This window comes from Pleurodeles waltl, chromosome 12 (genome assembly GCF_031143425.1).
Source record: "Pleurodeles waltl isolate 20211129_DDA chromosome 12, aPleWal1.hap1.20221129, whole genome shotgun sequence".
Taxonomy (NCBI): Eukaryota; Metazoa; Chordata; class Amphibia; order Caudata; family Salamandridae; genus Pleurodeles; species Pleurodeles waltl.
Window position 1 is genome coordinate 533,543,354 of NC_090451.1, and position 23,789 is coordinate 533,567,142.

The 23,789-nt window shown below is 44.7% G+C and overlaps 1 protein-coding gene across 4 annotated transcripts in view; it reads left to right on the plus strand.

Annotated features, from left to right (window-relative positions):
- The window catches only part of ST3GAL2 (ST3 beta-galactoside alpha-2,3-sialyltransferase 2), a 235,769-nt gene that overhangs the window by 157,601 nt on the left and 54,379 nt on the right, over window positions 1-23,789 (plus strand). For all 4 annotated transcript variants that reach the window (XM_069217523.1, XM_069217524.1, XM_069217525.1 and 1 more), the window contains exon 3: window positions 22,448-22,641. In XM_069217523.1, coding sequence (XP_069073624.1) covers window positions 22,448-22,641 — 194 coding nt within the window. The remainder of the gene's footprint in view (window positions 1-22,447; window positions 22,642-23,789) is intronic.

Genomic DNA, 23,789 nt, shown 5'->3' on the forward strand with positions numbered 1-23,789 from the left:
GACGCCAGTCACTAATGGAAACGCTAGAATGACGTGTCGAGGCACCTCAGCGAGCCAACGACGCCACGGCGTCATGCTCATGGCAGGCGCTGCGCTATGCACGTGCCAGTAGCAGAACACATGTAATACATTTGTAGTCGTAGAGAACCTGTGTTTCCTTTTCCAGCTGAATTCCACCCTGGAATGGATGTTCATTCCTGTTACTGTTAGGATGAAGAGAAAGGACATTGCTTATATTTTCCTTCCTAACCGCCGAACTCATAAGTAGAACTTTGGAGGTGACTTTAAATTTATATTGCTTCAAGCAAGTTCGTTCTTCGTTGCAGGCGTCGGTTTATTCTGCACACGTGGATTTTGAGGTTTCTTTGCAGTACCCTACACGATGCTTTTCAGTTTCAGCCGTCTTCACTGCCCACCCACATCCATCTTCTCTTGTCGGAAAGAGCATCACGTTTACTGCACAATCTGAAAACCCGTATACCCTGCCAGAGGGCTACATTAGAGTGCCCAACAGGCCTGCATTCCTGTCAGTGTAGTAGTATTATTTGGCCCCCGTCTGCCTTTTTTTTTTTTTTTTTTTTTTTTTTTTTTTTAAATAGATCCTTTTATTTATTTATTTTTTGTTAAAAACAAAAACCCAACTGAAATACGATTGGCCAGTATTTAATGTAAACATAATTTAGGTGCAGTTATGTGTGTGTGTGTCTCGATGCATATCACCGCTTTTATTAACAAACCTCCATAATAAAAATAAAAAAAACCTTTTTTTTTGTTAACCCCTTCGCACCTAGAAGCTAAGCCTTTTTTTGCTTATTTAGGGTAGTTCACTCTTAGGCCACCATAACTTTTTGTCCACATAAGCTATCCACGCAAAATGTGTATTTTTTTTTTTTTTTTTTCAATATACTGGGAATTCTAAAGGTACCTAGGGTTTGTGGAATCTCCTGGTGGGAGCCGATAAAATTGACAAACTATAGCTACATTTTGAGTTTTTTGGGAAAAATGGGAACAAATCCTGCAGACGAATGCGTCTATTTTTTTCCCTGAAAATGACATCAACAAGGGGTCGCAGTGCTAAAATCACAATTTTCCCAGCTTTCAGGAACAGGCAGACTTGAATCAGAAAACCTAATTTTTCAACATAGTTTTGGCATTTAACTGGGACATAGCACATATGTTTCCTATTTTTTGTGCTTTCAGCCTCCTTCCAGTTAGTGGTGGCAATCGGTGTGAAACCACAGGTGAATCCTGGAAAGTTATACATTTCTGAAAAGTACACACAATTCTGAATTCAACAAGGGGTCATTTGTGTAGAATATTGAAATTGAGTTGAAAAAAACAGCAATTTGTGTCTACATTTTAATCGGTCACTTCTAAATATGACAGATTTTCAAAAGCAACATACCGTTGCGTCTGCTGGACCCTTCTGGTTGCGGCGATATATAGGGCTCGTAGGTTCACCTAGAGCCCTAGGTACCCAGAGCCAATAACTGAGCTGCACCTGGCAATGGTTTTCCATTGTGTACCGGGTATACAGAAATTCATTTGATAAAATATAAAGAGGAAAAAATTGGTATGAAGGAAACCTATGTATTACTGAACTGGGTACAAGATACAGAGTTTATAAGTAGTGGTTATTTGCACATCTCTGAATATGTGGATTCCCATATTAGCATATGAGTTAGAGGGTATTTCTCAAAATGAATTCTTTCTTACACAGTGCCTTACATTTGGAAGGCGCAAATTCAGATAAAGACAAGTGGTAATAACACATGTTCTACTAATCTGTGTTCCTCTAAGTCTCCTGATAAAATAGTACCTTACTTGTGTGGGTAGGCCTTGTGCCCGCAGCAGGAAATGGCCCAAACCTCAACATGGACATATATCACATTTTTCCACCCAAGACTGACCCTATTTTTGCAATGTGGTTTGCTGTGAATTTTGGGCCCTAGCTCAACTGACACCTAGGGAAACCTGTCAAACATTTTTGAAAACTAGACACCCAGAGAAAACCGGGATGAGGTGAATTGTGTGGCTCTCATCAGGTCTCTTACCCAGAATCCATTGAAACCTCAACATTTGTCTAAAAACACATTTACCTCACATTTCTGTGATGGAAAGTTCTGGAATCTGAAGGGAGCCACAAACTTCCTCCCAACCAGGGTTCCCCCAAGTCTCCCAATAAACATGGCACCTCACTTGTATGGGTAGGCCTAGTGCCTGCAACTGGAAACCCCCCAAAACACAACATGGACACATCATATTGTTCCACCCAAAGCTGACCCTTTTTTCCAGTGTGCCTAGCTGTGAATTTTGGGGCCTAGCTCAGCCGGCACCTAGGGAAATCTAGCAAACCTGTACATTTTTTAAAACTAGACACCCAGGGAAATCCAGGATGGGTGAATTGTGTGGCTCTCACCAGGTCTGTTACCCAGAATCCCTTGTAAACCTACAAATTTGTCTAAAAAAAAAACATATTTTCCTTGCATTTCTGTTATGGAAAGTTGTGGAATCTGAGGGGGCGCCACAAGTTTCCAACCTCCCAGTTTTCCCCTCAGGTCTCCTGATAAAAATGCTACCTCGTTTCTGTAGTTGGGCCAAAGGCTCATGGCAGAGAAGGGGCCAGAACATATTATAGATACATCAAAATGATCTGTCACAAAACAGCCTGTTTTTGCAGGGGACACCTGCGTGTTTGGTCCCGGCTCGTTTGCCATCTAGGGAAACCTGCCAAACCCAGACATTTCTGAAACCTAGACACCTGGGGAGTCCAGGGAGGTGTGACTTGCGTGGCTCCCCCAAAGTATTCTTACCCAGAAATCCCTGCACACCTCAAATTTAGCAAACAAAACACTTTTTCCTCACATTTTTATGTGGGATCATCGTGCCAGCACAAATTTCCTACCAGCATTCCCCTCAGTCTCCTGATAAAAATGATGCCTCACTTGTGTTGGTAGACCTAGTGCTTGCGACAGAGAAGAACCAAAAACTTGAGAAAATTGGGGGGGAAACCAAAGCTGGTCCAAAAAGGGCAGTTTTTAAAATGTGTTTTTAGGCAGACTCTGCTTTAGGCACCCACACAGATGGAACAGAGCTTTTATCAGCACATAAGGGGCAATGCTAGGTGGTAAGAAGTTTGTGGATGCCTATGGATTCTGCAAGTTTTCATTACAGAAATGTAGGGAAAATGTGTGATTTCAGGCAAAGTTAGAGGTTTGCAGTGCATTGTTGGTAAGAAAATTGTGTGGGATACGTGAGAAGCACACCACCATGGGCTCTCCCAGACGTTTAGTTTTCAGATTTGTCTGGGTCTGGTAGATTTTTCCACGTGGCAATGAACCCAAGTCCAAAAATGCAAGTGGGACGATATTGGTAGTTAGCCACGCTCTCTTGGCCCCTATGCAAAGTCAAAACACAAAAAGGTCAAAGACCCTCTTCCTTGCCATTGGGATGAGATGTTTAGTCAAAGGGGGGAGGGGGCAGAAAGACTGTTGCCCACTTCTTTTGGGTATGGGGCGAACCCATGCCCATGATGGTGGGAGCCCCCACTCATTTTTTTTTTCTTCAATTCCCTGGCTTATATTATGCTGTCTGGGGTGGCTGATTTGGGGTAATTACTTCCACCTGTCTCCTGTTTGGGGGAGGCAGAAAGTCTGTGTCCCCATTTATTTGGGATGGGACAGGGCCATGCCTATGGCCAGCCCCCACACCTGTTTAAAAAATAAAATACAAAATATATATTCATATTCCCTGGCGTCTAGTGGGCTTTCTACCCACCCATTAGGTGGAGGGGGCAGATCAGGAGTAAATACCCTATCTGTCCCCGGGGGAGCAGAAATACTTTGGTCTCCATTTATGTGAGGGGAAGGCATGGCCATGCCCAAGGTGGGCAGCACCCAGCCCACTTTCATTAAAAATAAAGAAAAAATCCCTGGTGTCTAGTGGTCTAGAGAGTCTCTTTCTAATGATACCTCTTCCGTCTGTATCGGTGCTTGGTGGGGGTGAGATGATGTAAGCAGATAACCTCCCTAATTGAAAAAGTGGCTGGTTCCGATTGGCCAAGCAGCTCCACACGCAGGCACACCTAGGGAGTGGTGCAGGATCCAAGTGTCTTTGCTGTGAGTCTCACCTGTCATTTGTGTCGCTAGCACGGGGCTGCATGAGAAGAGAGCCCCAGAGATGGGTGTTCAGTGGAGCGGTTCAAACCATTAATTCAGCCGCTTGGACACAGGGCACTATGGCGCATCTGCTTGGTGTAAGCAGAGCATGTGCTGCAGCCATATTCGAGGGGTGTGGTTTCAGGAGGTGTGTTTGGAGTGTTATATTTCGCCCAATAAATGCATTTTCTGATAAATTGTGGGTACAGGTGCTTTCAGTCAGTATGATGAGGTGTCTGTTAGATTTCTCCAGGGACATTCACGTACACAGACAAAAAGCACACATACTCTCTCACTCTCTATTTTGAAAGTCTTCGAAAAAATTAGTTATTTTTACAAAATGTCTTTTTGCTCACTTAGTAGTCCTACAAATCCGCATTTCTGTCCTTTTCCACTCTCCTTTAGGCCCCTCTCATGCACCCTGCTTTTTGTATAATGTATTTGACCATTTTGTGCCAGTGTGATTGTTGGAAAACCTGAAGCTCACCCCGCCAATCTTACTGACCAAGCTACGCCCCTGTTCGAGGGAAGGTGTGTATGTGTGTGTACGGGGAGGGGTTTTTCAGGGTGTTACAGCCCCCTAATGTATTGTCAGGTAAATAGTTGGGTGCAGATGCTTTCAGTTGGGTATAGTGAGGGGTCTGTCGGATTTCACAGTTTCTACAGACGCGTGGGCAAAAACGCGCACACACACATCATGTCTGTTTTGAAAGTATTACAAATTTTTGGTTATTTTACAAAACATTGTTTTTTCTTCCACTTAGGACTCCAAACAATCCACATTTGTCTCCCTTCTCACTGCCCCTTTAGCTCCTCTCATGCACCCTGCTTGTGGTATAATGTATTTTAACATCTTACTGAATAGACCCACGCCTCTGCCACTTGTACTAGAACTGCAGTGCTGTGACTCCAGGCTGCCCTCTGCTTGCACCAGATGTCGCTTCACCACAGTGCCAGATCTAACGGAAGTGACCTCACACAGAAATATTAATTCACACCTCTATTGGGTAGGGACCGCTGTAAATAGTGAAAGCTATTCCTTTGTGATCTCTTTTCTTAACTGCAGTCCCCAGAAAGTAGAGAATATGAAAATAAAACAAAACAAGAATTGGCAAAGTCAATAGGTCATGCCTCTGGGACCTATCAGCTTTGCCAGGGACGTGTCACTATGCTGCATATCATTGGGGGTTGTGGTGGTGCGACTGGAGAGTTTGGGTGGCAGCAAAATGCTTTAACCTTATGTACAACATGAGTTTTCTATTTACCGGTCCAAGATAATGGATGCCTCTTTGATTGGTAAATAAAACAAAATTGTTTTGCTTAAAATTGCAAAATGAATAAAATAAAAAGTCTGCGTGTATGAGGGGGCAAAGGAGGAGTGGGTGGTAGAGCAGGATAGAATCAGCAAATGATGGAAAGAGCATCACAGGGGCTGGGAAAAACAGCAACTTGGGCCAAAGAACACATACTGGAGGAAAAGAACACATGGGGCAGGGGAGGGGAGAACCACTTGAGACAGTGAGCAGCACACTAGGGTGATGGCAACATGGGGGAATGGGGGAGAAGCACACGTGAAACAAGTAGTTCCCTAAATGTGAGTACTGGAAGGACACAAGGTACCCAAATCCAGAGGATTATAAAGAGGCTATGCTCCAGAGGAGTGACAAACAGAAGATGGGCAAGGCAAACCATCAAATAATAAGCAAGGAAATGGGAGTTACAATATAGCCAACCAATGGTAATTAATTGACGAATTTTAACCTCACTATAAATTCTAGATAATACTACAATAGGTCTTTTACAACCAAACAGCAGCACTGTCCACTGGGCTGGATTTAAAAATGTCTTTCTCTCCGATCATCTATCAAAAAATAGACTGACTGCTAAAATCCTAAATTATGGAAAACATAAATATATAGCTTTATTTTCATAAATTTCAGCATTGATTTTTATTTGATTTTTTTCCACCATCTGAATATTTTTCAGGTGCTATTCACAATGGTGAGGTCATATCCTATGTGCAGGGCCATCGGAATTATGCGATTGTGTGGCAGCTGCATTTTTTTGCACAAATGTGGATTTGCCCATTTGCCCCATAATCCACAATCTGATGCATAATCTGCAAATTTTAAACAAATTGTGTTTCTAGCACAAACGGTTCAAAAGTTGTTAAAATGCAGTAACACGTGTAGCTGCGCAGTGGAAGGCCCTATGTAAAGGTTGACTGGTCACATTTCTGTTGCTTATAGCAATATTTGGGTTTCAAGCTAGTACTAATGAGGTGTAACCTATGCCCAGACGGTGTGTTAAGTGTAAAAATATGAAAATAATGAACTAATACTTTGCTTTTTCTAGGTGCATAATTTAGTCAATCCTGCCACATAATTTGGCCCTCCCCTGCCGCATTAATACAGTGGCCTTGCCTAGGTGCTACTTTTCACCTTGTAATTTATGGCAAATGTACGGCAGCAAATTAATAATTCATAAATGTCATGTGTGTATGCAATTAACGTTTCTAAATGTCACGATTTTTTGAAGGTCATAAACGAAACACAATGTGATCCATTAATCTGCGCACACACAGTTTGTTCAGGATTTTATGATGAATTTTGTCTTCTAGTCTATTTTTTTATTTTTTATTTGTTTTTACTTTGAAGCTATCTGGCCCAACCCTTCAAGCTGCACCAAACCTATTGTTTCTCTGTCCTTACATACACAGGCGCTAGCACCCGGTGAAGTATCGTATGATTGTTCCCTTGTCCCGCCCTTGGTTCCCCCGTTTCCTGCTGAGGTGCTGGGGTAAGCCAAAAGGAAGGGGGGAGAACCACATAAACTAAATGGGGCTGTGTTCCTGCAGCCGCCTTCTTGGACTCCAGAGCCCAGTGTAGCCAGTCAGTGCCAAGGGTATCCACAGGCTCACCAGTTGTGGCAGCTGCTGGCCGTGGCTCTCCAAGCACTATTGAGATTTGTTCGTAAGCCACTTGCAGGGAAGTAACCTCAAGGGCTATACAAATCTCAGAATCTTTTCTAGATTCTGAGATTTGGAGAATCTAGGGGAACATGAGCAGAAACAGATTACTTGTCTGAGATGTAATTAGGATTTCCAGAAGACAACATGATTGGGGTTTTTCTTCTTCTAACTGTACCCCATATTTTTCTGCCGCATGTTTGATCACCTGATTATACATGCCTATGTCGTCGGGTGATGAGGGTCTTGATGGGTAAAAGTCCACTCCTTCCTCTGGGGAGTCGGTTTCTAACTCCTACCATTGTTCTGCATTCTCAGCTTCTGACCCTTGGATGCTTTCAGTTAGTTGTTCTCCCTCCTCTTCCTAGAAGAGCTCTTCCTCTTCTTCCTGAGGTTCTGGAGTAAGGAGGGTTCAATTTCTCAAGATCTTAATCCCCGAGATCCTTGGGCATCAAAACCTTCGTTGGGATCCTGAATCCCATCAGACTCTCGTCAAACTCTTCTGCTTTTGAAGAAGGGTGCACATTTCGGCCTCTAGTCTCTTTTGCTTCTTATTGATTTTGGCGACCCATTCTTTGAGGTTGACACTCAAGAGTTTTCCTTTTGTACAACGAAGAATCTTCCTAGAAGTCAATGATTTTTACCTCTTGCCCTGCTTCTTCAGAAACATAATCTTCCTCTTCACTGGAAAGGCCGAAGTCCCTCGGATGGTGCCATCTGCTGGCTCTCCATGCTGTGATGTGCCCTTCTCTGTCTCCCTTACCCTCAGCGTCTTCTGGATTAAGGTTGAGCAGGTGTTGCCATCTTCACTTCGGTGATGGTTAGGGAGACTAATATTGTAGACTGGATGTTTGTCCTTTTGAGAGAACTTGCGATGGCACTTCTGGCAAAACTAAAAGATGTTTTCTCCATTGAGTCCCTTCAAGAAGCCCCCTGAACGGACATTCTCCGAAGTTCTCCCGAATTTCAACGTTCCTTCTCCTAATGTTCCTCTTGTTCTTAGTCGGTGATCAAAATTAATAATTTCAGCTTTCTTCAAATTGTTTGTCATAATCTTCTGCTCTGTGCTCGAGATCTTTCATCAGGCTTCCAGACCCAAGGGTGTAAAAAAAGAATCTGAAAATGGTGACCAAAGGTGAGAGCTTCTGGAGGAAGCACAGTGATGTCACAAGTGACACCAGATGGAGGTACCATCGACGCTCACCAACAAACAAAAAACAAAAGAGAGAAGAAGGACTACATAATAGTGGAGAGTTCCAGACCCAACCACAAGATGACGGAATAATGCACCACATGTGAATCCATAAAAGAGCCACACTGCAAAACGGTAAATCTGTCATAAGACCCAAAAACCTGGCATCAACACATCATGTGAGATGGAATAAATGTTGACACAAAAAGTGGAGTAAAATTGAAAGGTGAGGAATCACTTGATGTGATTTTCCCATACTTGTGCAGATCGTGCTACATTGGATGAAAATAGTGGCATGGGGAAAAACATGCAATTTACTAGCGCTCCCAAATTTGATACTGTCTTGTTTAAATGAGTGTCAGTTGATAACATACCATGTTCATATCAACAAAGTGTCCATTGTAAAACTTTCTAAGTGAATTTTGTGTTTGTGTTCCACTGTTGCAATTGTCTGTCATATATCATATTATTTTGTTTGCACGGCTTTACCATCACCTCCTCATATCGTGGGACCTCCCTACACGCTTCTGGGGAATTTTACATGAACCTGACCCAATCGATTTACTTTTTTCTGTGAACTGGCTGCTGTGTGTTCCCCATCCCATCTTTGTCCTTTCCATTCTTTTTTCCAGGCCGGATCCCATTTTCATATTGGTACCTCCAGTTTCTAGCCCGCTCCTTGGATCCCTGGCTTTCTGTAAGCCTTACACGACCATAATCAGTGTGGGGAAAGAGGCCTGGTGCATTTTCAGTGGGAAATTCGGTCATACAAAGTGAAACAGAGAAATAACCACATATGGTCAAAACGCTGCATGATGTCAGCGCAACACTAAGGATTCATTCGTGTCCACTATTGCCAGCCTCAACGTCTGCCAAAAAGAATGTTTTTTTCCAAGACTAAAGCTCATGTCCTGTTCTGAGGCCGTGCCTCCTCCAGCACCCTTGTCATTAGTGCTGAAAAAAGTCTCTTAAGTTGTGAGCTTCCCGACCCGGAGTAGGGCCATCTTTACATGAAATGATTATTAGGCAAATAAAATTCTTCTACTTGGATACTTTCAAATTCACTGTTTGATACATTCAGAAAAACTAGCACTGTGATCTTGGTATGTTTGGCTCCGGCGTTAGCATTTCAATTTTACTAAGATCATATGTCTAATATTCTTATTAATTGTGACTTTCAACCTACCCTACTCAGCCATTTGTCTGTCGTGACATTCACATTTTTTCATATGCTCACTACAGCATGTAATCGTGAATCATCCCAGTTTAGCCATTGCCTAATTTCACTTCGAGTGACACCAGTCCACCCTTTCACAAGAAGTACATCCAGACACAAAGTAGAGCCCTTTACGGCCAGGGACTACTATACTAATGTGTACCTTTGAGGCCAGTAAATATGTCTCCTTTTAGTCATTTTTAGATCTCTCCTGAGATAGTTCATGCGCTGTCTTTTGCAAACCATTTTGTTTCCTTGCAAGAGCTTAGAGCCTGCCGTTGTTTAGCATTGTTTGGCTTCATCGTCACTCTTTTCCTTGCTTCTCCTTAGTGAGCGCATGTCGGCTTCACTTCTTGTTTGTGTTTGCTTCTCCTTTGGAGCATGGCCCAACTACTACTTCCTTGTCCAGTGTCCTTCCAATGCTTGCATTTTTTAGCTACTTTTTCTTTTAATTGCAGCACTCCATAAGCATGCCTGTGTTTGCAGGCTGCCTCCCCAGTCCTGCTGTGAGCTGTTGCTTGTCCCCTCTCACTTGTTGATTGTACCTGACCCCCTCCTGATTGTTGCTTGCCCCGTCCTCTTGTGTTGTTGCTTGCCCCGTCCTCTTGCGTTGTTGCTTGCCCCGTCCTCTTGCGTTGTTGCTTGCCCCGTCCTCTTGCGTTGTTGCTTGCCTCGTCCTCTTGCGTTGTTGCTTGCCCCGTCCTCTTGCGTTGTTGCTTGCCCCGTCCTCTTGCGTTGTTGCTTGCCCCGTCCTCTTGCGTTGTTGCTTGCCCCGTCCTCTTGCGTTGTTGCTTGCCCCGTCCTCTTGCGTTGTTGCTTGCCCCGTCCTCTTGTGTTGTTGCTTGCCCCGTCCTCTTGTGTTGTTGCTTGGCCCGTCCTCCTTTGTTGCTGCTTCCTCAGTCCCTCCTGCAATTCCTCACGCATTCTGCTTGCCCTGTCCCTCCCGTTCCCCTTCTACATTGTTGCTTTCCCCATCCTTCTTGCCCCTCCTTCATTTTTGCTCACAACCCTCCCATGTTGTTGCTTGACACTCCCTCCTGCCCCACTCCGGTGTCGTTGCTTGCCCCGTCCTGCCCACCGCCGTTGCTTGCCCTGTCTCTCCTGACTCACCCTGGCATTGTTACTTGCCCCGTCCCTCCTGCCCTACTCTGGCGTCATTGCTTGCCCAGTCCCTCCTGCCCCACTCTTGGGTTGCTTGCCTTGTCTCTCCCACTGCTCCTGCATTTTTGCTTGCCACGTTCCTCTCTGACCTTCATACATTCTTGCTCTTTCTCATCCTCCCGCCCTCTCCCATGTTATTGTTTGTTCCATTCCCATCCCACTCCTGCTGGAAAAAAAACATGTTTCCATCCTGGTGGGCCTTAGGACATTCTTTTCACACGAGGTGGAGCAGCAATTAAAAGTTTGAAAATTCCTGGTTTAAGAGAAAACAGACTAGGACAAGCAGAAATTAGAGCAGTTGGATCAGCACTTTACTCCGCAATATTAATGAAGAGGAAACAAAATCACATCGAAGGGAGTGTTTCCTCAGGAGCATTGGTCCCAATCCATTGGCTTCATCAGTGTCCTTACAAAGATCTGCTTGAAAATCAAAATAAAATTCAAAGTAGAGTAGATGTTTCAGGGTTAGAGATGATATCTTTGCTGTCTGCTCATGGTCAAATGATTAATTCTTTGTTGAAAGTTAGGGATGTTTGCCAGTTCTCTTCTTTTGTAATTTGGAAAAAGAAATTACAAGGTTGTTGAAGTCTTCGAATGTTTTTTCTCGATTCTAACTTCTCTGAATGAAGCAGTTTTCTGCGATTCCAGCACCCTTTCCTCTGCTTAATTTATTAAAACATGTCACGGTTGTAAAGAAATGGCTCCCTGTTGCAGTTACCCCCCACCTTTTGCCTGATACTGATGCTGACTTGACTGAGAAGTGTGCTGGGACCCTGCTAACCAGGCCCCAGCACCAGTGTTCTTTCACCTAAAATGTACCGTTGTCTACACAATTGGCACAACCCTGGCACCCAGGTAAGTCCCTTGTAACTGGTACCCCTGGTACCAAGGGCCCTGATGCCAGGGAAGGTCTCTAAGGGCTGCAGCATGTCTTATGCCACCCTAGGGACCCCTCACTCAGCACAGACACACTGCTTGCCAGCTTGTGTGTGCTGGTGGGGAGAAAATGACTAAGTCGACATGGCACTCCCCTCAGGGTGCCGTGCCAACCTCACACTGCCTGTGGCATAGGTAAGTCACCCCTCTAGCAGGCCTTACAGCCCTAAGGCAGGGTGCACTATACCCCAGGTGAGGGCATATGTGCATGAGCACTATGCCCCTACAGTGTCTAAACAAAACCTTAGACATTGTAAGTGCAGGGTAGCCATAAGAGAATATGGTCTGGGAGTCTGTCAAAAAGGAACTCCACAGCTCCATAATGGCTACACTGAATACTGGGAAGTTTAGTATCAAACTTCTCAGAATAATAAGCCCACACTGATGCCAGTGTTGGATTTGTTAAAAAATGCACACAGAGGGCATCTTAGAGATGCCCCCTGTATTTTACCCAATTGTTCAGTGCAGGACTGACTGGTCTGTGCCAGCCTGCTGCTGAGAGACGAGTTTCTGACCCCATGTGGTGAGGGCCTTTGTGCTCTCTGAGGACAGAAACAAAAGCCTGCTCTAGGTGGAGGTGCTTCACACCTCCCCCCTGCAGGAACTGTAACACCTAGCAGTGAGCTTCAAAGGCTCAAGCTTCGTGTTACAATGCCCCAGGGCACTCCAGCTAGTGGAGATGCCCGCCCCCTGGACACAGCCCCCACTTTTGGCGGCAAGTCCAGGAGAGATAATGAGAAAAACAAGGAGGAGTCACTGGCCAGTCAGGACAGCCCCTAAGGTGTCCTGAGGTGACTCTGACTTTTAGAAATCCTCCATCTTGTAGAAGGAGGATTCCCCCAATAGGAATAGGGATGTGCCGCCCTCCCCTCAGGGAGGAGGCACAAAGAGGGTGTAGCCACCCTAAAAGAACAGTAGCCATTGGCTACTGCCCTCCCAGACCTAAACACACCCCTAAATTCAGTATTTAGGGGCTCCCCAGAACTTAGGAAACTAGATTCCTGCAACTTAAAGAAGAGGACTGCTGAGCTGAAAAACCCTGCAGAGAAGAAGACACCAACTGCTTTGGCCCCAGCCCTACCGGCCTGTCTCCCTCCTTCAGAAGAAAACTGCTCCAGCGACGCTTTCCCCAGGACTAGCGACCTCTGAATCCTCCGAGGACTGCCCTGCTTCCAAAAGACCAAGAAACTCCAGAGGACAGCGGCCCTGTTCAACAAAGACTGCAACTTTGTTTCCAGAGGAGCAGATTTAAAGACCCCTGCAATCCCCGCAAGAAGCGTGAGACTTGCAACACTGCACCCGGTGACCCCGACTCGACTGGTGAAGAAACAACGCTACAGGGAGGACCCCCAGGCGACTCCAAGACTGTGAGTAACCAAAGTTGTCCCCCCTGAGCCCCCACAGCGATGCCTGCAGAGGGAATCCCGAGGCTCCCCCTGACCGCGACTGCCTGACTCCCAAATCCCGACGCCTGGAAAAGACCCTGCACCTGCAGCCCCCAGGACCTGAAGGATCGGAACTCCAGTGCAGGAGTGACCCCCAAGAGGCCCTCTCCCTTGCCCAGGTGGTGGCTACCCCGAGGAGCCCCCCCCTTGCCTGCCTGCACCGCTGAAGAGACCCCTTGGTCTCTCATTGAAACCTATTGAAAACCCGACGCGTGTTTGCACACTGCACCCGGCCGCCCCCGCGCTGCTGAGGGTGTACTTTTTGTGTGGGCTTGTGTCCCCCCCCCCAGTGCCCTACAAAACCCCCCTGGTCTGCCCTCCGAAGACGCGGGTACTTACCTGCTGGCAGACTGGAACCGGGGCACCCCCTTCTCCATTGAAGCCTATGTGTTTTGGGCACCACTTTGAACTCTGCACCTGACCGGCCCTGAGCTGCTGGTGTGGTGACTTTGGGGTTGCTCTGAACCCCCAACGGCGGGCTACCTTGGACCCCAATTTGAACCCCGTAGGTGGTTTACTTACCTGCAAGAACTAACATTAATTTACCCCCCCCAGGAACTGTGAAAATTGCACTGTGTCCACTTTTGAAATAGCTATATGTGTTTTATGTAAAAAGTATATATGCTATTGTGATTATTCAAAGTTCCTAAAGTACTTACCTGCAATACCTTTCAAATGAGATATTACATGTAGAATTTGAACCTGTGGTTCTTAAAATAAACTAAGAAAATATATTTTTCTATACAAAAACCTATTGGCCTGGAATTGTCTCTGAGTGTGTGTTCCTCATTTATTGCCTGTGTGTATGTACAACAAATGCTTAACACTACTCCTTTGATAAGCCTACTGCTCGACCACACTACCACAAAATAGAGCATTAGTATTATCTCTTTTTGCCACTATCTTACCTCTATGGGGAACCCTTGGACTCTGTGCATGCTATTCCTTACTTTGAAATAGCACATACAGAGCCAACTTCCTACAACGGTTCACCCCCAAACTCCCCCCCCTCCCCTCCAAAGTCATCTGAGCAGTCAAGCATTTTCCAAACACAGAAAATTAACATTATACAAAACTTTCTTAAAAATTCTACGTTTGTCCTGGCCTTTAATGGAAGAAAGTAGATCTAACATTTCAGATCTTTGAATCAGATCTCTGAGGTTATCAGTACAAAACTTTCAAACCCAAATCCACTGCAATGATTTATGTGATTTATAGAACCCATTCATTAGTCAACGCATGGAAACAGAATTTAATTTTAAAAATTGTACTCGTGATGTTTGTCTTGCAGATAGTGGCTTAATTTCATGTAGAGACTGAAACGTCATTTACGTTTTAGGATAAATTGACGGCCATAAGGGATCTTCCCTTCCCGGAAACATCATATCAGTTAGGGTCCCTCCGAGATACTGGATTAAATTCATAGTCCTTCGTACCATGCACAAGGTATTTTAAAGGAAGGGTCCAGAGTAGCTGCATTAGTTACTGTTAAACCTACCAGTCTTAGGGTGGTCTTCCCCCAAACCCTTTACCTTCACCACTTTTATTTTAGCTGTTCTCCTTTTCGCTGGCCTTGGGGCTCTGTCCACTTAATCACTGCTAAAGTGATTTTGCTCTCTCCCTAACACGTCGTGAAATTGGCCTATACCCGGTTGGCACATTTCATTTTGTTGTTAGTTCCTAGTAAAATGTTACTGCTTGTACCAAGGACATGTAAATTAAATGCTACTAGTGGGCCTACATCACTTAATGTGCCACCCACTTAAATAGCTCTTTAAACATCTCAGACCTGCCATTGCATGGGCAGGTTTTAAACTGCCATTTAGACTTGGCAAAACAAATCTTTTGCCAGGCCCAAACCTTACTTTTTAATACATACGTCACCCCATGTGTCACTTCTCAGGTAGGCTGGGGACAGCCCATAGGGCAGGGTGCATAAAGCACCTCCTCTTAGGATAACTCAGTCATTCATGTGAAATACCTTGTAACAGACAAAACATAAATGCCTGCCAACCTTGAAGATATGTATTATGCCTTTTATGTTTGTGAGATGATTTTCGCAGGAGCAGAGGAGATTGGGAAGGGAATTTAATATGTTTCTATGATCTTATTGATGAACTGTAAACCTGAGAGAACCTGCGGCTATTTAAACTTCTCCAGTATATAATGTTAAAACATCAATAAAGATTATTTTTATAAAAGGGCAGGGTGCAGAGTATTTAAAAAGTTGGACGTGTACTTTTAAGTTTTACGTGCCCTGGTGGAGAAAAACTCAAATTTGTTTTTCACTGTTTATTGACCTATCTCCTGTAGGGTAACATTGGAGTTGCCTTATTACATTTAATAAGCTGTAACTTCCAAATGGGAATATGTAAGGAATTCATGTATGTTGTCTTTGGAATTGTAATGACAAATCCTCTTATTGTAAAGTCGGATTTTAAAGTGCAGTAATGAAATTGCCACCTTTAGAAAGTTGGCATTTTCCTGCCTTACAATATAAAGGATTACTTAAACGATGAATACACTCAATAGGTCACCACAATCAAACAATTTTGATACCATGGGACTTTTGAGAAAACACACAGATCGTTTAATTATATATTCATTAGAAATACATCAGATAAAAAATCATTGCGTAGCACAATGTATGAGATTAACTAAGATAATATAAAAGTCAAATGTGCAAAACAACATTAAAAGAAATGGGAGAATTAAAAAAAACTCCAGTCAATATCTCAATCAAAAGATACACTTCCCCTTAGTGTGTCACTGGATGCAGCCCAATATGTTAATGACATATTAAAATCGTCCATGCACTCTGGGTAGTGTTTGTGTGTCCCGTCGACCTGGTTTTGTGGCCTTAACCCCTTAGCTGCTGGGCCTTCCCTTCCCCGACCCCTCCCCCCCGCCACCCCCACAGTGCTGAGCCTTTTTTGGGCTATTTGGGTAGTTCGCACTTATAGCTTTGTGTCCACATAAGCTATCCAAGCCAAATTTGCGTCCTCCCCCCCTCCCCCAGAGTTTGTGGTCTGGGTTTGTTATGTTTCCCTATATGGCCGCCGAGCCCAGGACCAAAAACGCAGGTGCCTGCCTTACAAAACCATTTTATTTTGTGATAGATAAATTTGATGTACCCACAATACGATTTGGGCTGTGGAATTTGGGGCTGAACTAAATTGGGGAGCTCCCAAGAGAACACTCTCTCTGTGCTTGCCGCTGCATGCACCTTCTCTCTGGGTTGAGCTAACCCGCTATTGTCCCGCTGCACAGACTGTGCTTGCGAAGGGACAGCAGGACTGTCCTCATCCCCTCCCTCATAATCACTGGAAGAGGAGTTATCGAATGGGACTCCTCGGACTGAAAAATCACTCCCAGAATCTGAGCCATTGCCCTATCCCTCAGATGCTGTCTCAGTATCTGCTGTCTCAGTCTCTGATCCTACTTCAGAGCTGTCCTCTATAACCAGAGTTAGGGCGTCAGCAGCAGTCATCCAACGAGATGCCATCTCTGCTACTCGCTAAACTGTCGCTCTGAAACACTAGCCTATGTAGACAGTCACAAAATTGCTGATGGCTGTGTGAGATACCTGCAACAGTAGAGGTCACCTTACCTTTGCTTCTTACCTCAATCAGCATGTTATCTCAAGACTCTCAAAAAAACAAAAAAGACACACTGTTACTTCACCTTGTCACATAAAGACTTTACGACGCATCTTCCCCCACCTCGGATTTCCACACAAGGTGCAAGCTACTATCTCGCTTGTATTATCCAAACTGGATTATGCCAATAGCCTCTACCATGGATCATCTCTATCTGTTATGAAAAGACTACAACGTATCCAGAATTCTGCAGCCAGGCTACTACTACGTATAAAGCCGCAAGCCCACATCTCCCCTGCCTTGAGAGCACTACACTGGTTACCCGTTGCCAGAAGATGCACTTTCAAACTGCTTTGTATCACCCACAAAGCTATACATGGAACAGGACCGCTTTTTATCAGAAAGAAAATTACCAAATACATCCAACAAAGAACCCTCCGCTCAAGACTGGCACCCCGCCTTAGAACCCCACCATACAAGAAAAAGACTGTAGGTGGTACATCCTTCTCTGTCCAAGCAGCCAAACTATGGAATTCATTACCCCCAACTATAAGAGCCACAGATAACTTTCTTGTTTTCAGAAAACTACTCAAGAGTTGGCTCTTTCCTTCATAACCACCTTTTTCAAACAACTATGAACTGCATATGCCTATGTGGATAAATATTTTTTCAGATTATATGTATATTTCTATTTATTTATAGTTTCTTTGGAAAATATGTATTGCTACTGTCATAACAATAAAATACACACACACTCTTTTTAAACCTGTCTGACTAAGTATTTTTTACCCATGATTCTAATTATGTATTGTATGTGCATATGTGTGTGTATTCGTGTGTGTGTGTATAAATATATATATATATATATATATATGTGTGTGTATATATATATATATATATATATATATATATATATGTTGTTTCTGTGCTTGGCATGTTTGTGGATCATTGCATGGCTCCTGGTTTTTGGGTTGTTATACTAGATATCTATGAATTTCTGCTCTCATTTTTCATCACTCTTATGTCATGTCTCTATCAAACTATCCTCCATTCTCACTCTGACTCATCCCAAATCCCTTCGACCACTTTCATCTCCTAAATATCTCTGCCTAAGCTCTTCCCTCCACCTCCACATCTAACTCACCAAACCTCACTCTACCTCTGTGACCTCCCACACAACCCTACTAAATTCTCCTGCATTCATCTCACCCTGCTACTATGCTCTCCCTAACCCTTCCACATACTCTTCCCCCCTCCGCCCCCCCTTTATTCATCCCAAGCCTTTGGATTGAGTAAATTAAGGATATACTCCCAATTAACACTTCTGGATTTCTTTCCTCCTCCACCCCTCCATTACTCTAGTCAATCTACCTAACAAACTCTCATATCCGCGGCTCAAATTAACTCATAATAATACTAAAACTGTACTCCTTATTAAATGATACTAATCCATCACTAATTCTTGTTGGGTTCCGGAGTAGCGTGCTACTCATCGAAAAGCGCTTCGACGCCTCGTCAGGGGTAGTAAGCGCTATATAAATACGATTACAATACAATACAATAGCAATCGTTAGTCTTTAGCGCCTCTAGCGCCCAGTCGAACAATCATTATTGGTTCTCAGACTCCCATAACCTCCTCCTCGGATTCCCTCACTACCACCAATAAAAATGCCCTTCATCTCTTCATAGCTTCCCACACATACATTTCCTTTGTATTATAGCACAGGTAATGGCTGGCTTTACTAATCCACTCAGCTATTCACATATAGTACAGTTTTGATCCTTGCAGTAGGCATATAAACCTTCTCCACTACTTTATGGCATCAAAACTGCCACTAGATAAGTCACATCCTTTTCTAGCAGAAAGATAATCACAGTTTTTTTTTTTTTTTTTTTTAACAGTTATATGGTTTCCTAGGGGCCATAGTTTCCCCCAGGGAATCATACAGCTGTTAAAAAAAAAAAAAAAATTGCCACAACCCTCCCCCCCCACTCCCCCCCCCCCCTCACTCCCCCCCCCCCTCCAAAAGGGATCGCCCTGCTCACGGGCAAACCTGTGTCCATTTCATTTAAAAAAAAAAAAAAAAAGCAACATTTTATTACACCCCTAGGGGGTGCGATCGCGCTCCCCCCCGGAGTAAACCTTCCTTTTGAAAAATAAAATGTGCCCAGCTTGGGGAGGAGGGGGGGGGTGTATGGCCTGTTTGCCAGGGGGGCCAACGCCCCCTCCCCCACTAAAGTGAAATCCCTGGTGTCTAGTGGGGGTTTCCTGGCCCTTGATCGCAGGTCAGGAATAGCGCATGTCGGGAATAGCGCAGTGTTACACAGTATCTGCTCAACATCAGTTGTCACTAAGAAGTTGACAGTTCACCAAAGATTGAGTGTGGGTTATCACCATTTGGAATGTTACTCAAGTACTTCACACATTGCTTCTAATTTAAGCCTGGCTGCTCTGTGCCAAGCTATTAGAGGGTTGAACACAGATCAATTTATGGTTTGTTTGTGACTTAAACCTGACAAGAATTGTGGTTTCTACTTAAGCAGGGCCCCCCTCAACCAGGAACACAATTTCTTGGTTATACGCCCAAATCCACCTCTCCCACACCTCCCATTTTGTGCCAAAAAGAAACTACATTCACCAAGCAGTTAGCCACCAGAAATCTAAAATACACGGAAAAAATTATCAGTCAAGAGGTTCTCAGTGTACATGACTGCAGACACCAAAATTCCCACAACTGACCGCAAAGTGCAACGACTTGCATTTTAGGCAAATAAAAAGAACAAAGTCCATTATTGTCCGCCCAAAGCCAGCTGAAGCAGTGCACAGCCCCCTTTGGATAGGCTTCACTTGATTGGTCGCTTATTATATGTATCACTTATAAGATCGCAAAATCTCCATCCAAATCCTTTAATGATAAATCTCTAATATAGCATCTTAATTTTCCTACAAATGTGTTGTTGGTGTTCGCTGTCCATAATGGCAGGTAGACTGTAGGTCACCCTAATCTCTGCCCCCTTTCTTATCGACTATCACACTCCGGGTTTTTTCTTACTTTTATAAAATGTGCCCTGAAGTGACCGTATTGCAACATGTTGGCATACTGCAAGACAAAGCGAATTGAGGTTAAATATTATGTGTTATTTATTTGGTGGCTCTTCTGTTTCTCGACAATCACGGATCCACAGTCAAGTTATTTCTTTACATGCCGAAGTTTGTGGCTCCATCCAGCTCACTGTTTCTATGGCTTTAAAACAAAAGGCAATATTTCAATGCATGCTCGTGGCCACAGGAGTCAGGTTGTTTTTTTAAGCAAACAGGAATGGTTTCTGTAAGAAATTTAAGAGGAGAGCGTCCGTGGAGGCATGTTTCAAGAAATCTTCCTATCGTGGAAATATGTAAAGAAATTATCAAGACGCGCGTCCACATATTGTGTCAACACCAGAGTCTGGATTCCAGTTAGAGACTGATGCTCAGGAGGACAGTGTGTCTATTTCCACTTGGTAAGGCACTCTCTACTAGATTTTCGAACCAAATCTTGTCCAGAATTCTCTTTTAAATGTATGAATCCATGAAAGATGCTTTGCTGTGGAGGATCTACAAATCATTTGATCCTGGATGCCTACAAACGCCTATCGGTTAGGGATGGCATTCGGTCCCTCCATTGGCTTCCTGTCAGGAAGCGTGTAACATTCAAAGCCCTTTGCTTGGTTCATACTGCCCTACCCTTTCAGGGCCCGCTTGCCCTAAGAACAGCCTTTCAGTGGTATAATCCCAACAGACTATTGAGGTCGTCTTCTATTAGGAAGATGAAAATACCAAGATTTCGGAAAGCCAGCTGAAGAGGGTGGACCCTTTCAGTAGCAGCCGCCAAACTATGGAATACGTTACACCCCTGCATTGCTAGTATCACTTCCCAGACTGTTTTTTCATAAGAAACTGAAAACCTGACTTTTCTCCCTTCCGTGATGGTTGTGTTGTTTTTTTCTCACAAAACATCTTCTTCCTTTATTGGTAGATTCTTTGACTTCCTTGGGTATAACACGCTTTACAAATTTCAAAATACAAATAGAAGAATTGTTGTACAATATTGGTGTTGGTAAGATGTGTAATCCTCCCATGTACTGGTGCGGTTAATGTGTACCATCCATGAGTTCATGTGCGGTGTATTACTATGTAGGCTTTGGAGACAGGAAAGGGGTGACCTTGCATAGTATGTACCAGGCTGTTATTGTAAATTTATGGTCATCATTGTCATGATCTTGGTGCTTCCAAATTCGTACCTGTTCGAGACTCTTCAATAGCGCCAGGGGTAATGTCAATCAAGTGTATAAATTCACTGAAGAAACTCACACTTCTCTAACTAAAACAGCCTTTTTCGCTAGTATTCATAGGTGTTTTGGTAGATGCATTAGGGCCCTGGGGAACACATGTGACACATTACAATATCATGTTCCTAAACACAGCTGTTCAGTCTGACCCTTGCACCAATGTCGCGTGTGCTGTTCCAGCTGTCTGTGTGTGAAGCTTGCACCGCTCCTTCCTGTGTGTGGTATGCAGCTGCTGCCTTTGCTGCAACACACTGGCTCCAAATCTCTTGCAAGTCCCTGTAATTCATCCTTGTGGGACTACCACCACTGTGTGGCAGGGGGCGCTCTACTGCGCTTACAGATAGCAGACCCTCCGGATCAAGCAAGCGTAATGCTGACCCTGGTGACTAGCTGCCTAATGCGCATGATTGAGTCTGCTGCCTCCGATGACTAGCCAATACATGGACACGACTGAGGCTGTTGTGCGGTGGCGCCCAGTGAAGACATTGCTTTTTGTTCGTTCCTTAGCTGGAGGTGCCTGCATGCTGATGCAGGCTCAAGACCCAGGATTAGCTTGCTGTGTGACTGGACCGGCCTGCTAGAATCCAAAGATCAAACTGCAAAGTCCCTTTGCTTGCTGCATCCCCGGGTGCCAAGGTTGGACAGGCCACACAGGACACTGGGATTTTCACCTGGCAGCAGGGGGTGGTGAGGCTGCTCCCCAGCAGGTGTAGACCAATAGTGCAGCTGGGCTCCCTGAAACGGTCTCATCTTCCTTCTGGCTCTGCCTGCCTGCTTCTACGGTACAACAGTATTCACAAGTAACGTGTTCCACTTCACCACCCATCTGTAAAATGCTGCTGCTTCTCCTAGGGTGCTTGTGCTGTAGAACCAGTATATACCACATAGAATGTGGGGCTGCCCACATCCATGCCAGCAAGGAGGGAGCCACCGCTGCTCCTCCACACCTGCACCTTTGGCCCTGCATCCGCCTCTCTGAGTTTGAGTCCATCCCCGCCACTAAAGCCCACCCACCACATGGTGTGGCCTAGCACTGACCCGCACCCCGCCTGGAGGCAAGGGTATACTGGAACGGAAGTGATGCTCTGCCTATTGGTGACCGTGTGAAAACTGGCATGGCATTGTGGGTACTGCCGCTGCAGTTGTGCTTTCCATACTTGAAGGGAATGTGTATGTGTAGAAACCGTACACAGCCACTATTAACGAGAATGTGCCAAAGTGTCCCTGTTGCACAGTGGACAAGTACCTGCACCATCCTCATCTGCATTCAACTAACATTAAAAATCATTAAATACATGACTGAGTAAGAGGTTTTGCAGAATTGATCATGACTTCTGGGGCTTTGCTTTCAAAGAGTGCCACACTGAGGTTCTCCACCTCCTGTCCTGTCTCGGTGTCCAAGGGATGGAGAGCATTCCTCATCTTAGATCTCTTGTCCCCACAGATGCTGCAGCCACAGTTCAAGTCTCACAACACTAACGAGGTACTGCAGAAGCTCTTCCAGATCGTGCCCGGCTACAGCCCCTATGAGTACCGGGACCCTACCGTGTGTCGCCGCTGCGCTGTTGTGGGCAACTCTGGCAACCTGGGAGGCTCTGGCTACGGGAAGGACATCAACCGACATGACTTCATCATGAGGTGAGCAGGGCAGGGACTTTACATTTGATTGGTGGTCACGACAGCGCATGATATCTCTGGGGAAGGGGGGATATTTTTAATTATATGGTTACATAAGACATTTCATGAACTGTACTGGCGATTTCTTCTTGATGGGGATGACGAGAAATACCTTTGTGATGTGGATACAGGAGCCTCTCATTAATTTGGTCGGAAAAGGCTCCTTGTGGTTCGGGTGGGGACAGCACTCTGATTTGATTGTGGAATGGTGCTCCATGAATGGGCCATGGAAGCTGCTTCACCTGAGCAAACGTTGAACTGTTTTGAGATGGTGATGGACTGGGAAGGGTGTTCTCATGATGAGAGGAAGAGGAGACTTTTACAGGGGTCAGCAGCAGAAAGAGCCCTCCTCTGTTGATGAGTGGGGGAAATAGGACATCTTGATAGTGCAAGTGAGCTGGAATGATGGGTGGCGATTTCCAGCAGTGAGCACGGGGCAGAACATTGCCACCAGAGTAATGTAATATTGCTTGAATCTTATTGGCACATGAAGAAGCACAGTGATCTGCGCGGGCATCGAACCGTGCGAATTGTCAAACGTGTAGCAATGTGTAAACTTGAAGGTTTCCCATGCAAGTGTAAGCACGCTTGCCTAAACGACACATGGCTGTTTGTGCATTAACAACGCATGTGCTGAACTACACCTATGCATGGTTAAGGCACAGAAACAGCCATGCTTTGTTCGGGAGAGGACGCAGTGAGGTAAGTGGGACTGGGGCAGAGTTGGGGTGGATTAAGGGATTGGGGTGGATGGAGGGCTGGGGCAGGCTTTTTTTTTCATTTTTTTTTTTTTTTTTAAAGGGTTGGGGAGAGTTTGGATATTTTTTTAAGGGTTGAGGGTGGGGGTTGTTTTTTTTTTTTTTTTTTTTTTAATGTTTTATTTAGGGTGTAGGACAGGGTAGTTTATTTTAAAAGGTGTGGGGGAAGGTTTAAGTAAGGAAGGGAGGAGAAAAGAGTACGGATCGGGAGAGGATGTGGTGAGGTAAGTGGGGTTGGGGCAGGATTGGTGGGTACTTTTTTGCGGTGGGGCGGATTTAGGGTTTAGGGTGGTTAGGGGGTGTCGCAGTGCTTTAGCTTTAGTTTTTAGAGGTGGGAGGGGTCAGGGTATT